The sequence below is a fragment of the Arachis stenosperma genome, chromosome 5, assembly GCF_014773155.1.
Source record: "Arachis stenosperma cultivar V10309 chromosome 5, arast.V10309.gnm1.PFL2, whole genome shotgun sequence".
In the NCBI taxonomy this organism is placed as follows: domain Eukaryota; kingdom Viridiplantae; phylum Streptophyta; class Magnoliopsida; order Fabales; family Fabaceae; genus Arachis; species Arachis stenosperma.
This window is the reverse complement of record NC_080381.1, coordinates 111,096,572-111,112,203: the sequence shown is the minus strand read 5'-3', so window position 1 is coordinate 111,112,203 and position 15,632 is coordinate 111,096,572. Positions and strand designations below refer to the sequence as shown.

Below are 15,632 nucleotides of genomic sequence, written 5' to 3'. Positions count from 1 at the left end.
TTCCCATTAAGAGTGGCAAACGAAAAGTCCGTCCTGTCTCACCAAAAGCCCGCCCCGCCTAGTAAGACGGTCCTGAATTTTCCCCCCGCCTGCCTAATGTAAGCTGGCGAGATCTCCTTTTTTATAAGCCATTAAATATTAAACAATATATAATTTCACAAACAATTTCAATATATTTATAATTTCTAAAAATATAAAAATTATAATTTTTAAATTTACGCACATTAACGTCTTTATAATTATAAATATGTAATAATATAATTAAAATTAAATTTTTTGAAATAAAATAATAAAATCAGCATTGTCCAAAGCAAAACAAATATTATCCAAAATATAAGTTAAAACTTCTTCAATTATCATCTTCATCATTTTGTAGATCAATAACATCATAGAAATTTGTAAAAAAATTGTTCTACCAAAATAAAAGCTTGGCCCAGTGGAAAAGACTGCCCCGCCCCGCCGAAGCTCACCAAATCCCGTGGATTAGGCGGTGCAGGGTAAGCGGAATTTTTAAGTTTGGTGGCCATAAATTTTCAGCCCAACCCGCATTTTTTGGCGGGTTATGCGATCAGCTCGACAGGTTTCGACCCGTTTGCTACCCCTAGTCCCCATCCATTTTTGCATGGCAGGTCATGAGGATTTCAAGAGTCCCCATCTAGCTCCAAAACGTGAGTAATCCCTGCAAATACCCGTTTTCGCTGTTTTTGTGATCATCCTTATTGCTAGCATTTATTAGTTCGTGACGTGGAGTTATTCTAGCCACTCAATAAATTCTTAGATAATCAAAGTTTAGGTTATATCATTTTTATAAAGTTACATGTATCCTTATTATAACAATATTAATAAAAGATAAATGGATAAACACTAAACTATTGTTTGGATATAAGATAAAAAATAAGAGGAAAGAAAATGGAAAGAAAAGTATATTTTTTTGTGTGCTGAAAGTAAGAAGAGAAAAGTAATAAATTATATTGTTTGAATGAAAATAGAGGAAAAAATTTTTTTTTGTTTGAATGGAAGGAAAAGTAAGAAGAGAAAAAATTATAATAGAGAAAAATTATATTAATGTTTTTATATATTATATATAAATTATATTTCAAATGGTAACTCTGTATTTTTATCCATGTTTGCACTTTTGAATCAGTTTTCTTCGCAATTTTGAAGAGAAAAAATTTACGTGAGCTTCATATACATTTTTATGTTTTTCATTCAATTTCTTTGTTGAACCAAATAATGCAAAATTGATTTTTCTATCCATTTTCTTCCCCAGCATGTTATTTCTCTACAAATTCTTCTAATATAAACAATGCATAAATATGTCACATTTTTTATATATATAACAATAACTAATATCACATATTAGGCTAATTTACGTTGATAAACTAAAGTCACCCTAAAATTACCTAAATTCCCAAAACCCAATAACGTTACCTAGTTGTCTCTATTTAAATTGAATTTAATGAATTCAAATTAGGGTAATAAGTAATAAATCTAATTTATATTTAATAATTTACCTCTAACTTATGGTAAAAATGTAAGATATGATGCAAAAAAAAAAAAAAAAAAACTAAAGCGTCATAAATTTTTTACTAACAAAAAAATATTTTCTTTTTACTTTTTAGACACGTATCTATCTTTTTAAGTTATACATTTTGATTTATAAAAATTAATGATAATTAAATGTACAAACAAACACTAATTAATAAAGGAATAAAATTTAAGATAAACATGTCCTGAACAAATTGAAATAAAATAAATACTTTTAATTATGATCATTAATTATAATTACATATATTTACTTCAAGATTTATATTTCGAAAACACAGTATATTAATATTTTGTATTTTTATTTTTTAATTTTATACTATCACAAACATTAGTTACTCTCCAATAATGACAATACTTTTAAAAAAATAAACATAACTAAATTATCTTAAAATTATATAATAATTTTTAACATAACAAAAAAATATACAATTATCGAAAATATAATATTTGTGTAGTAACTGAAATTTAATTGTCAATATAAAGTAATATATAATATCATTTCATAATCAAATAAGTGTTTAATCAAAGAATTTAATATTTATATAATAATATGACAAAATAAATTAAAGTTTGAGTTTAATCATAGCAAGCGTTCAAGTTTAAATTTTTATAAATTAATTTATTTGTGTTAAAGTGAATTGCGTAATAAAAAATTCATAAAAATTTCATATATTGAAGTAGACAATAATTTATTTATAAATACAAAAAGTGTATTGAATAAGTAAGAAATTATTGTATTTTAATTTAGTCCATAATTCACATGATTTGAATTTAGCTCAATATATATGATTTGATTTGATTTGATATAATTATTAGTTAAAAGTATCTCAGTTGCCTATGTTATTCATAGATTTATTATTTTAATGACTAATAAATTAATCAAATTAATTAATTAGCACACACAATAAATTTGGGTTAATAAATTTAAAAAAATAAATTTAAAATACTAACAGAATATTAAAATAAATAAATTAAAAAATACTTCCAAATCAAATTTATATAAATTACAATAAATTATAGGGATAAAAAACTAAAATAAGCCATTTGGAGATAGAAATTACGTGAATCGGCCAAAAGGAAGTTTGATTCATCAATCAACCAAAGGACAAATTAATGTAATTCGAAGCAACAATGTTCGAATTACATTCGTTAATAATTCGAATCAATATAGTTCGAATTATTCCCAACCAAAACTCACATGTAATTCGAAGTAACATGGCTTGAATTATTAAAACATAATTCGAATAGAGTCAATTCAAATTAGTATGAAGAGTGAAGTAGCATCATTCGAATTGTATGGATTTGAATTACTAGGAAACGTGAATTAATTATAATTCAAACTTACCTGGTTCGAATTATATATATATAGTGCGAATGAGGATGATTTGAATTAGTGTGGACCAGACCAGTATATATATGATGTGAACGTGAGTTGCTTTCATTAGAGGGCTTAGATGGCTAGTGAGGACAATTTTCTAGTGTTGGTTCACCACAGAGGATCGATTAAGAGAAAAATTCGTTCTGGTATGAAGTTCACCGATAAGGATCCTCTCTGTATTATCGCGAGGCCTACGACGAGCTATGATGACCTTGTTAGCTCTGTACTGCTGAAACTTGGTATGGAAGGTGTAAAAAGGGTTAAGAAGTTTTTCTATCGCATTCCAATCATGGTGTTCCAAGATACCATGAAGTATGATTGTTTCACGATCGGGAGTGATGAGGACTTGCAGGTCATGTTTCATTATTGCCGGCAGTTTTCCGAAGTGAAGACACCAGAGCTGTTGGCAAAGTTGGTTGATGTGGTATCCAACTCGGGGGTTCGAACCGGAATACCAACACTTTAGCCATGGTGGCCGATTCTAGCTCCAGAGCTGCCGTTGCTTCTTCCTCTGTCCCTGCGTACGAGCCACCCGTCCAGCCTGTCGCCTCCCCTTCGTTCCCTGTTGATCTCAACGATAGTGTTGGCGACAAAGTTGGAACAGAAGAATTTATACCAACCTCTGTACAGTGTGCTGCACCAGCTGGGGTTGGAGATGGATTGTTTGATGATTCAGAGGACGATGATGTCGAGCCGGATATGATTGCTGACGACAGTGACGATGATATTGGAGCCAGATATCTCCAAATGGCTTATTTTAGTTTTTTACCCAAATTATAGAATATTTTAAATATTTAATCAAATTAATTAGTTGATATAGTTAATTTATCGTAATAACTTATAGTTAATGAGTTAAATGAAATAAATCGGAAAATATTCTCAAAAGCATGCTATGTCAGGTTCATCATTAAGTACAAAAATCTGATTTTTATATAATAAAATAGATAAATTTAAATGCGTAATATTATTCTTATTAAAATTATCTAATTATATTTATGCAACTTAAACTTTTAGAGAAGATTATTAATGACATCTTATTGGTCAAAAAACTAATTAATGACTCTAGAGTCTAGATAACTTGATGTATGATTTTTTTTTACATTAACTTTAGATAAAAAAAATCAGTTCTGACATATAATTGAAAAAATGCAATTAATAAAAAATTTTTATTTATAATTATTAATGAGATATAATCTAGATATAATGAGAAATAAATCATATAAATAGAGATTTTGCATAATAGACAAAGTTAAATTCAAGGATAATGATGTGTTTTAATTAATTTTTTTTAATTTATTCAATTACAACAACAACAACAACAACAACAACAACAACAACAACAATAATAATAATAATATATTTGTCTAACTTAATTTAATTTTCTCGTAGACAATTCCTAATATATTTTATATTCATCTACATTTAAAAAAAAAGAAATAAAGGATATATAATCTTTAACACGGTGCTCTTTTAGGTATTTAGAAATCTGAAAAAAAAAGTCTTGAGAAACCAAATAGCCACCGAACTTTTCTTACCCTCAATTCTATAACCTCACTCCCAAAAACCTAGGAGAGTAGAATATTGCTTGACTTACTTTCGAATGCAATAGAGAACTTCCATCTCGTCGCCGTTATTCCATCTGTCCAGTCACTATGTTGTCGTATCTACTCTGCCGTCGTGTACATTGCTATGCGTCATCTAATTTAATGAATTTAATTAGAATAAACAATAAATTATTTATTTTATTTTAGATTTCAGAAATGAAAAATCAATTCACTGATATAATAATGAATTACAATTAACGTAATCTAATTAATTAAATAATATAAATTTTAATAAATTATATTAATATTTAAATATCTAATCAAATCAATTAGTTAATATAATTAAGTTATTGTAATAAATTGTATTTAATGAGTTAAAATAATTAAATTAAAAAATATTTTTTGGAGCATGCTACGCTAGCTCCATCATTAAGGGCAGAAACTCAATTTTTATATAATAGAATAAATAAATAGAATAAATAAGTAAGTAAGTATTTGCACATATGATGCATGGACACTGACACGGACACGGGACACGACACAATACGGGATACGTCGACACGCGAATTTTAGAATCTTATAAGACACGGGGACACGCATACATATAAAATATAAATTATTTTTTTAAATTATTTCTAATGTCTTATTTTAATTATATCAAGTATTTAAAATATTTTTTGTTTTAATAAATAATAATATATACTATATCTAAATTTATTTCAAGAATATATGTTAAGAATAAGACTAGACAAGCTGACACGTGATGGTATTTAGGTACGTCCAAGCGTGTCTGGTTGGACACAGTCACACGGCAGACATGCGTGTTCGATGAGTGTCGACAAGTGTCGTGTCCAAAATGTGTCCGACACGCGGACACGGCAACTCAATGAAGTGTCCATACTTCATAGATTTGTACTATTATACTTCTTGTTCTACATGATTACTTAAGATATTTGTTTTGTATGTTAAATAATATAAATAATATTTTGTATCTTATATTCATTAAAAATTGATATTAAGATGAGAAAATTATGTAATAAATTTTATAAATAGTAATTATAAAAAATAAATAATTATTTATTATATATAATAATTCTTGGTATACATAGGACCATGTATATATTAGGATATCTATTTTAATTATGTGAGTAATTATTGTTATTTTTAATTTTTTATTATATTAGTAAATAATATTTAAAACTAAAAGAAAAAAATAACTAAAAAATTTTCTTAATTTGAATAAAAACTCTCTTATAAATATAGTAAAAATATAAGATGTGATATAGAAAAAAAGTTAAAACGACATAAATTTTTACTAAAAATAAAAATATTTTTTGTTCATTTTATTTAAACACGTAACTATTTTATTCATGGTATAAATTTTAATTGATATTTTACCCAAAAAAAGCAATCAATACAAAAATAAAACTTAAATAAGGCAATTATGTTCTGAAAAAATTAGAATAAAATAAAAACTCTAATTATAACCATTAATCATAATCATATATATTTATTTTAAGATTTATACTTCGAAAATTTAAAATATTAATATTTGTATTTTTTATTTTTTTTAATTTTAAACTATTATAAATATTCGTTGTTCTCTAATAATAGTAATCCTTTTTAAAAAAATAAACATAATTAAATAATTTTAAAAATATATAATGATTTTTAAAATAACAAAAAATGTATAATTACCTAAAATATATTATTTTTTTGTAGCAATTGAAATTTAATTGCCAATATAAAATTTATATATAATATCCTATCATAAACAAATAAGTGTTTAATCAAAGAATTTAATATTTATATAATATAAAAAATAAATTAAAATTTGAACTTAATCATAGTAAACGCTCAAGTTTAAATTTTTATAAATCAAATTTTATCTTTTTTTTTTTCTGAGAGTAACTTATATAATGAAAAATTTCTAACGCATTATTGATACTTAGATAATAGAAATAATATATTAATAAATAAAAAATATTATTAAAAGTTAAATATACAGATAAAAAATTATAACTTGCAAAAATATCTCTAAAATTTATTATATAAATATTAAAAGTCATATATTTATATAAATTAAATTATATTAAATTGTAAGATATTTAGATATTTAATTAAATTTAAAAATAAATAATATGCCAATTCAAATAATTTAGATTGAAGATAAAAAAATATATAATCAAATTATATCATATAACATAACATTTCTATAAGTTTCTTTTATAAGAGATTTAATACAAAAATATTTATCATCATCTGTTTAACGTAACAATTTAAATTTAGGTGAATTGTTTCAAAAAACACATTTTTCGAATTATTTATTGTTAATATCAGGTCAATTTCATAACATTTAATAATAATAATATAAATGATTATATTTGAATCACAAAGTTAACCCAAAATAAAATATAGAAATTGATGAGAACAAAATATTAAGACAAAAAATGATTAGAAGCCTAAAAATAGAAAAAAATATCAAATTTAAATAATGTCAAAAAGAATTTAATATATAAAGATGTGACTTGTAAAAATAGAGGGATACATATATAAAGAAGAATAGCTTGCATGCATAAACATTTTTTCACTATATCATAATTTGCTCCAACTATACGATGAATTCAGCAGTAGTCGGCAGCTCCAAAAGTTTGCATCGGTGCACCTCGAACACATGACCTAATTTCTTAAGCTGCAAGTATGTCGAGCACATTGTCGTCCAATTCCATCAGCAACGGTAATGTCTAAATTGAGACATTTTTGAGTTATAAACAAACAGTCAACGAAACATTATTCATTTATACCTTCTCATTTATCCATAAAAAAAATCTACATAAAAAAAAGAAGAGTTAAAATAGCAAGAGCGATAGCCGTCTATATATAGAGAAGACCAGAAAATCATCATTATCTAACAAAATTAATTTGTATTTATTGCATTTAATTTGAATAAGCAAGAAATTATCATATTTTTGTTTAGTATTTAATTCACATTATTTGAATTTGACTTAATACATCTAATTTAATTTGATTTAATTATTAGTTAAAAATATCTCAATTGTTTATTTTATTTATAGATTTATTATTTTAATTATTAATAATTTAATCAAATCAATTAATTAATATACAAAATTTATACCTAATTTGATTTAATAAATTAAAAAATACTACCAGAATATTAAAAGAAATAAATTAAGAAATACTATTAAAACAAATTGATATAAATTATAATTATTATGTAATATTTAAATATCTAATCAAATCAATTAGTTGATATAATTAATCTCATAATAAATTGTATTTAATGAGTTAAAAGAAATAAATCGAGAAATACTCTCAGAAGCATGGCACGTCAGCTCCATCATTAAGTATAGAAATCCGATTTTTATATAATAGAATAGATAGATAGAATAGATTGGAGTAATTTTAATTTTAATTGTAATTAATTTTAATTTTTTTTGTAATAATTAATTTATTGTTTCACTTACATAATATTTGTTTCATATTTTTTTAAAATGGAATAATAATTTTTTCTGATTTTTTAACACAAATATTTTTAAATTTTATCATAATTGAATTTAAAAAATTTCAAATACTTAAATTAATTTATCAATTGACAAATTTACTCATAACATCCATAAATTCATACGCATAACATCCATAATTTTATATTAATAACATCTATAATTTCATACTCATAACATTCATAATTTCATATATATGATATCCATAATTAATAAATTTTTACAATTAATATTATCAAATTTTAAACTATGTGTCTTATTATATTTTTTAAATTATTATCTTATATGTACACTAAAAGATCATGATTTTAATTATTTTAATATTTTTTTATTTAATATTCATATATATGCTTATATAATTACTTTTAAAAATTTATTTCTTAATTTTTATTTATATTTTATTTATATTTTTTTTAAGAGTATATATGTAAAATATGAGTTGTATAATAGAATTTGTTAAAAATTTTTAATTTAACATCTATAATTTTATATGTATAACATTTATAATTTTAAACATATAATATCTATAATTAATGAATTGGTGTTAATTTAATATTTATTATTTTATTTTTTAGGTCAAAAAGTAATAATTTTAGACATTTATGATTTTCAATAAATAAAGACTAATCAAATTTAAGATGTTTTATTTTTTACAAAATATATTGAGGTGATTTGATATTATTTTAGAATTAAAAATATTAAAATTTAAAATTTTTATTTGTAAAAAAAATTATAGAATTATGAATATAATAATAATGAAAGGGCATTTTTTAAGATTTAATTCACATTAAATTTAAAATTGACTTTTAGTGTAATTAAATGAGAGAAAATAATTATAGAAAGAAATTAATTATATCAATTAAGTAAGAGTGATTCATACTCTTTTATAAATATAAATATTATTGATCATATATTTTTATTTATTATCTATAATATTTTAACTACCTAGCATTATTCTGGCCAATAATATTCCTAATATGTCCAATAATCTCTAATTTTTTAGATGATTAATGTTAACATTATTTATGATCATTACAAAAACGTCGCATAATAGTCGCCTTTTAGTTGGAGTGATTATATTGCTAATCACAATTTATAGTTGTTAAGAGTTTTTGGCAAGTGGGCCAAATGATGAATTAGTTACAAAAACATCACACTATCAATATATTGAACATCCCAAACAATTTTATTATTAAGATGATTCAAATAAACTATTGAAAAAATTAATCTTAAGGACTACTAACAAGAACTAATTACTAAAAAGGACCAATTATATTAAAATTATTATAAAAGACATATTTAAATAAAATTTAAGAAAAAAGTCCAAAGAGATTTTAAATAGACAATAATATCTTTGATGAATCGTCTTTGACACTAAAAATGTTAAAATAAATAAATAAATAAGAACCATAATCCAAAATTTTTTAACTCTAAATCCCTAAATTCAATAACCCTAAATTTCTTAATATTGCTTTATCAATATGGTAATATCTTGAGTATTACCCCTCTAACACTATTATTGATAATATCGATCTACATACATTATTTATTTATTTATTTTCTTTAAGGAGACATATTTCGATAATTTTTATTGTAGCTTAGTCATCAATAGTTGAAAATAGAAAATCGAAGGAATTTAATTGAAAAATAGAAAGAGGAATCACTAGTCATCAAATTGAACTTATGCTATAATAGCCTAGTTTGGAGAGTTTAGCAATAGTTTTTCTTGAACAAATTTATTTTACCTTAGTGCTTGGTGGTGTTGCCTAATTGCCATTAGTTACATTAAGATTATGGTTATTATTTGTATTTTTTTATGGTAATTGTTACTCATATATCATATGTAATGTCTTTCTGTGAAAAATAGAAAATAAAAAATTAAACTTATACTAGAAACCAAAAAGATGAATGAACTCATGCTGGAAAGAGTAAAATGAATCAATTTTTTTATTAAAAATAACTACAAAAGTAATTAGAATAAGAGAATGATTAATGGCATTACTGTAAAACAATGTTTTGGTCCTTCTTTATGAATTATATTTAATTCAATCTTCTTTAATAATAATAATGATGATATAATTAGTCTTTTTTATTTAATTAGTATTTGTTAATGGTCCTTTCTGTTAATTTTTCCTAAATTATTTATCATCTAAATGTTTTTCCTTGCATCTACAAGAGTATATTATGTTTTGCCGAAATACAATATTTTGTACAAAATTGCCTTGCATCCTCATGTCTCATGCGTTAATAGGCTTCCAAATTCATTCTTAGCTAGTATCTAACCCACCTAACAAAATAAATATCCATTCCTTTACAAAATAACCCATTATCCCTTTTCAGCCCATAACCCTAAAAATCTTAATCAACACCAACTCCTAAACAACTTCTATTACTTGCATTAACTCACTGCTATCCCTGAACATCTTTTGATATCAGCTATTGCTAACATCTTTTTTACGCAACTGAATTCTGCAAATTTTACATTCTGCACACATGTCCCATACAAAAATCATGACACGTTGGATCCATACACATGGATATTTTCTTTCATCCATATCTTAAAATTTTTCATAAAATAATTAGTCAAAGAGCATGACCCACATGTTAAGTGGAAGAGAAAATTAAAGATAAGAAAGCATCTCAAGGCATGAATTATTATTATTATTATTATTATTATTATTATTTACAGTATCTTTTAATTTAACAGATTAAAGATTAATTTATTACAGATTAGAATTTTATTTAAAAATTTATTATTAATCAATAAATTACTACATATTCGAATTCTCAACACTTACTTAAACAAACAAATAAGACAATCGCTCAACCAACTCAAATTAATTTTTATTTTTAGTATTATAGTACCATAGGATTAGCTTCAACTTTCTTTTAAAAAAATCTAAGTGCCAGCCGCCACCAACTCACCCATTGACTTTATCACAAATATAATAATTGCATCTCAAAATTATTTTGTCTTATATATGAATTTAATTTTAAGGTATGGGTCAATATTATACTTACATTTAATTATGTATTATTATTTTTTATATTAGTCGTGCATAAATAATTATTTAAAAAAATAAAATTATATAAAACTTTTTATCTTATAAATACATTAAAATTAAAATTAATATATATATATATATATATATGAAAGAGTAACTTTGTTTATTTTTACGTATAAATAGTTTTTCTCCTTGTACATACATGCTGTATTGAATTTATTTAAGTTTAATTTATTTGTTTCATTTTTCTTTCTATACCTTGTTAATTGTCTTAATATCAACATCTCAGGTTGTTCATCAAACACGAATATTTGAATTCTTACTATAATTCCAATAAGAACACATAATGGTTCTCCAAAAATCATCATCATCAATGGTGTTTAAAGTGAGGAGGAACCCAGCGGAACTAGTGGCACCTGCTGGACCCACCCCCAATGAACTTAAGCTTCTCTCCGACATTGATGACCAACAAGGTCTACGCATCCACTATTCAGTGGTTCAGTTGTTTCCTTATCAATCTTCAATGGCAGGGAAAGACCCTGTCCATGTCATCAGGGAAGCGTTGTCCAAAGCACTTGTGTTCTATTATCCACTTGCCGGAAGGCTTAGGGAAGGTCATAGTGGCAAACTTGTGGTGGATTGCACTGGCGAAGGTGTACTGTTCATTGAAGCTGATGCAGACGTTACACTTGACTATTTTGGTGTTGACCCTCTGCCTCCATTTCCTTGCTTTGATGAGCTCCTCTTCGATGTTCCATTTTCTGATGATGGAATGATTAACTCTCCTCTGCTGCTTATTCAGGTAACACGTCTCAAATGCGGTGGTTTCATCTTTGCTATACGTGTTAACCACACACTGTGTGATGGATGTGGAATTGGTCAATTCATAAAGGCCATCGCAGAAATCGCCCAAGGTGCATCAAACCCTTCAATTCCCCCAGTTTGGTGTAGGGAGCTTCTTTGTGCCAGAGACCCACCAAGAGTCACATTCATCCACCATGAATACAAACAAGTACCGCTTGATAATGATGATAAAACTGTCTTCTTAAAACCCTCCCAAGCTTCCTTCTTCTTTGGTCCCAAAGAGATTGATGCATTGCGCTGCCTCCTCCCTCGTCACCTTGCTCAATCGTCAACTACATTCGATATCCTCACTGCATGCCTGTGGCGTTGTCGTACAGTTGCACTACAATGGAACCCTAATAAGAAGGTTCGCTTGATGTACGCTATCAACGCGCGTTTTGAAAATTGCAGGTTAAAATAACTACGACTCTGCACACTCCTTTTTGTTAAATGAAGTTTACTTTTTAATTGACTCTCTTCTATTTTGCTAATGCAATTTTTATGATAGGTTTAATCGTCCACTTCCTCAAGGTTATTATGGGAACGCTTTTGTGTTTCCTGCAGCAGTTTGCAGTGTTGGGATGCTATGCCAGCGGCCCTTGAGCTATGCGTTGGAGTTGGTGAAGGAGTCAAAGAAAAAAGCAACAGAGGAATATGTGCACTCTGTTGCGGATCTAATGGCCATTAAAGGAAGACCTGACGTTATTTTAGAAGGGTCTTTGTTAGTGTCAGATATCACAAAATGTGGATTTAGAGATGTGGATTTCGGATGGGGTAAGCCTTTGTATTCCGGGCTAGCCGACACTGGTGGTCCAGAAGACATTCCCGGTGTCAGCTACTTTGTTCCATATACTAACTCTAAAGGAGAACATGGTAGGGTGCTTTTAATTTGCCTCCCAGAAGAAGCCATCAAAAGGTTTGAGCAAGAGCTTAATGGAATACTTCAGAGTTCAGATCAAGGATACTAAATGAAAATGTGACAAGAGAAGCACTAAGTGACAGTAGGTTTTATAATTTATAGCTAATAATTAGTTATTATTAGTGTTTTTAACAACATGAAATTACATCTAATATAATTTTTTTTTTGTTAATTAAGTGTTAGCTAAATTTTAATAAAAATAATGTTGATTTTGTTAGACTTTTTGATGTTATAAATGGCAAACTTTAAATGTAATGGCAAATATGAAAACTTACTTCCAGAAAAAATTATTGTCACATGGGCTATTGGAGTTAATTGGGAAAAACAAATATCGAATAAAAAATGATAGCATGGCTAATGAAATAAAAAAGATATTAAATAATTAAAATGATGCAATAAATAATTGTATTCAATGGTTTGTAACATTTTGCAAGATAATGCAATTTGTAACAAATAATAAATCACCATATTTGTTATGAATAAAAATCTATCCATTCTGCCAAAAAACAAAGCTAATCTGAAATGATTTTTAGTTTTTTCCTTCGTTCCATTATAGAGTTTATATATATTAAAGTAAAATTTATGATGTTTATAAATTAGTGTCTAATTTTTATTTAATTTATTTTTTGTATAAAAAGGTTTAAATTTTTATAAATAATTAACTTTTATATTTTTTAAATAAGATATTAATTTTAAAAAAAATGATATGACATGTTTAGAGTTTGACAAATTATTAAATCGATTATTGTTAAATCTTAAACTTGATATGACAAAAAGAAAATTAGCATAATTTTATAAAAAAATTTAACAATATTAATTTTTCTTTTTCTTATTGTTAAATCTTAAAAAAATTAGCATAAGTTTAACAAAAAAGAAAAAGAAAGTTTATGCAAAACTTCAAAAAATACAAAATAAACTTGAATTTAATAAGGAGACATACTAAAGATATAATAATTTATATACTTTTTCTATAAGTTTAAACTTTTGAAAAAAATGACATTATTAAAAGAGTTAAGTACAATTTTGATCTCTAAAATATAAGTCAAATTTTTTTTTATTCTCAACTTTTTTTATACAAAATCGTCTTTTTTATTTAAATTTTAAAATTTTGGACCAAATTATCCATAATAAAAAAATTATAAAATTAAAAAAATTAAGAGAAGGGGAGTGTTTCTACTTCTGTAAAGAAAGAAAGGAAGAAGAAGAAGGGGGAAGGGAAGAAGAAGAAGAAGTTGTCCACAATTCACCTCTACCTTCATTTCCGTCACCAAAAATTTTAAATCAAGTTAAACCTTAGGATGATTTTAAAATTAAGTTAAACTTTAGGGACCATTTATTTTTGTATGCAAAACAATGTTAGAGACAAAAGATTTTGGTCTATACCTTAAAAACCAAAATCGTACTTAACTCTTATTAAAAAATTAAACACAATTTTTGTTCACGGATACAAAATATATTTTTTTAATGTCCAAAAGGATTGATTTAAACTAAAGATAAAGTCACAAAAAAATAAAGATAAAGATTTCTATAGAAAATTCTCCCAAAACACTATTTTAAAAGGTCTTATTATATAGTATTTAAGTGTTTTTATCAACTAAATTTTATTAAGTTGGTTCAAATTTAACAAAAATCGTACATAAACATGCACGTAAAATCACATACTTCTTCTTTTCGTGAAAAATATCACCAAAATTTTTTAATTGTAATACAAAAATTTTTTAATATTGAAACAAATTTTTTAATTTTTGACACCAAATTTTTTTAAGGTGTGTTACATTTTTTTTGCTTCTTTTTATTTTTCTTTTTTTTTTCCGTGCAGAATTTCTGCATTTTTATTTATAAAGTTTCGTATTTTTCTTTCAAAAGCTTTTTGTGTTTATTGTTAAAAAGGATAAACTAAGATAAAATAAAAAGTTACATAATTTTTTTCTTATTCCTTTTTTTTTATATTTTTTTTGTTTTTATTCTCCTTGGAGAAAATAATAAGAGTTATGAGTGTGAAACAAAATAAAAGAATTAAGAAAACAAGAAAAAGAAAGAAGAGGAGTTGTTTAAAAAAAATATAAAATAAAAAATAATATTAAAATTTTTTAATTACGATACAAAAAAATTTTAATTTTAACAACAAAATTTCTTAATCATAACACATAAAGCAAAATGCTATAATTTTGTTGCTTCTTTTTATTCTTTTTTTTTCTTTTTTCTTTGTGCAAATTTTTTTTTATTTATAAAGTTATGTATTTTTTTTAAAAGTTTTTGTATTTATTATCAAAAAAGATAAACTAAAAAATAAATAAAAACAAGAAGAAGACGACGACAATAATAGTGTTTAGAAGAATTATGCAAAAAAAAAAATGACATATAAAATAAATGCTATAATTTTTTCTTATTTTTGAAGAAGACGAGGACAATAATAATAAATTAGGTAAAAACAATTATCATCGATATACTGCCTCCACTCCTTGTCTAATTATATATTTACACAATTACCAACCATAACATTGCATTGATTGATGTTATTTTATAAATTATAATCAAAATACAAAAATATTTAATTTAAAACTTAAAATTTAAAATTTAAAACATTAAAACAGAAGAAATTTGAATTTGTTAATTTACTTGATTTAAAAAAATTTAAATAAATGAATTATGTGGAAAAATTTCAAGGAAAGGATAACTGGAAATCGGAAACATTTTTGAAACAAAGTTTACCCTGCCGCATGTGAAATAGGGGAATGAAATCATTGGAAGTGGTAAATTTTCAACAATATTAATTAGTAAAAACAATTGGTCAAAGAATTACGTACATACATGTGATGTGGATGAAGAAGAATGAAGGAATATAAAATATAAAATAATTAGTCAAAGAGCATG

General features: G+C 24.8%; 1 protein-coding gene across 1 annotated transcript; it reads left to right on the top strand.

The window, feature by feature from the left end:
• The first annotated feature begins 11,237 nt into the window (after positions 1-11,237).
• LOC130983054 (13-hydroxylupanine O-tigloyltransferase-like) lies at positions 11,238-12,951 on the top strand. Its single transcript, XM_057907227.1, has 2 exons — positions 11,238-12,250; positions 12,348-12,951. Exons 1-2 carry the CDS (start codon positions 11,343-11,345, stop codon positions 12,805-12,807), a joined length of 1,368 nt encoding a protein of 455 aa, XP_057763210.1. The 5' UTR covers positions 11,238-11,342; the 3' UTR covers positions 12,808-12,951.
• Positions 12,952-15,632: the final 2,681 nt, after the last annotated feature.

Excerpts from the sequence above, each read along its gene's own strand:
- LOC130983054 (XM_057907227.1), top strand. The coding sequence starts at position 11,343 with ATGGTTCTCCAAAAATCATCATCATCAATGGTGTTTAAAGTGAGGAGG. Across the intron at positions 12,251-12,347 it reads GCGCGTTTTGAAAATTGCAG|GTTTAATCGTCCACTTCCTC; the intron begins GTTAAAATAACT and ends TTTTTATGATAG.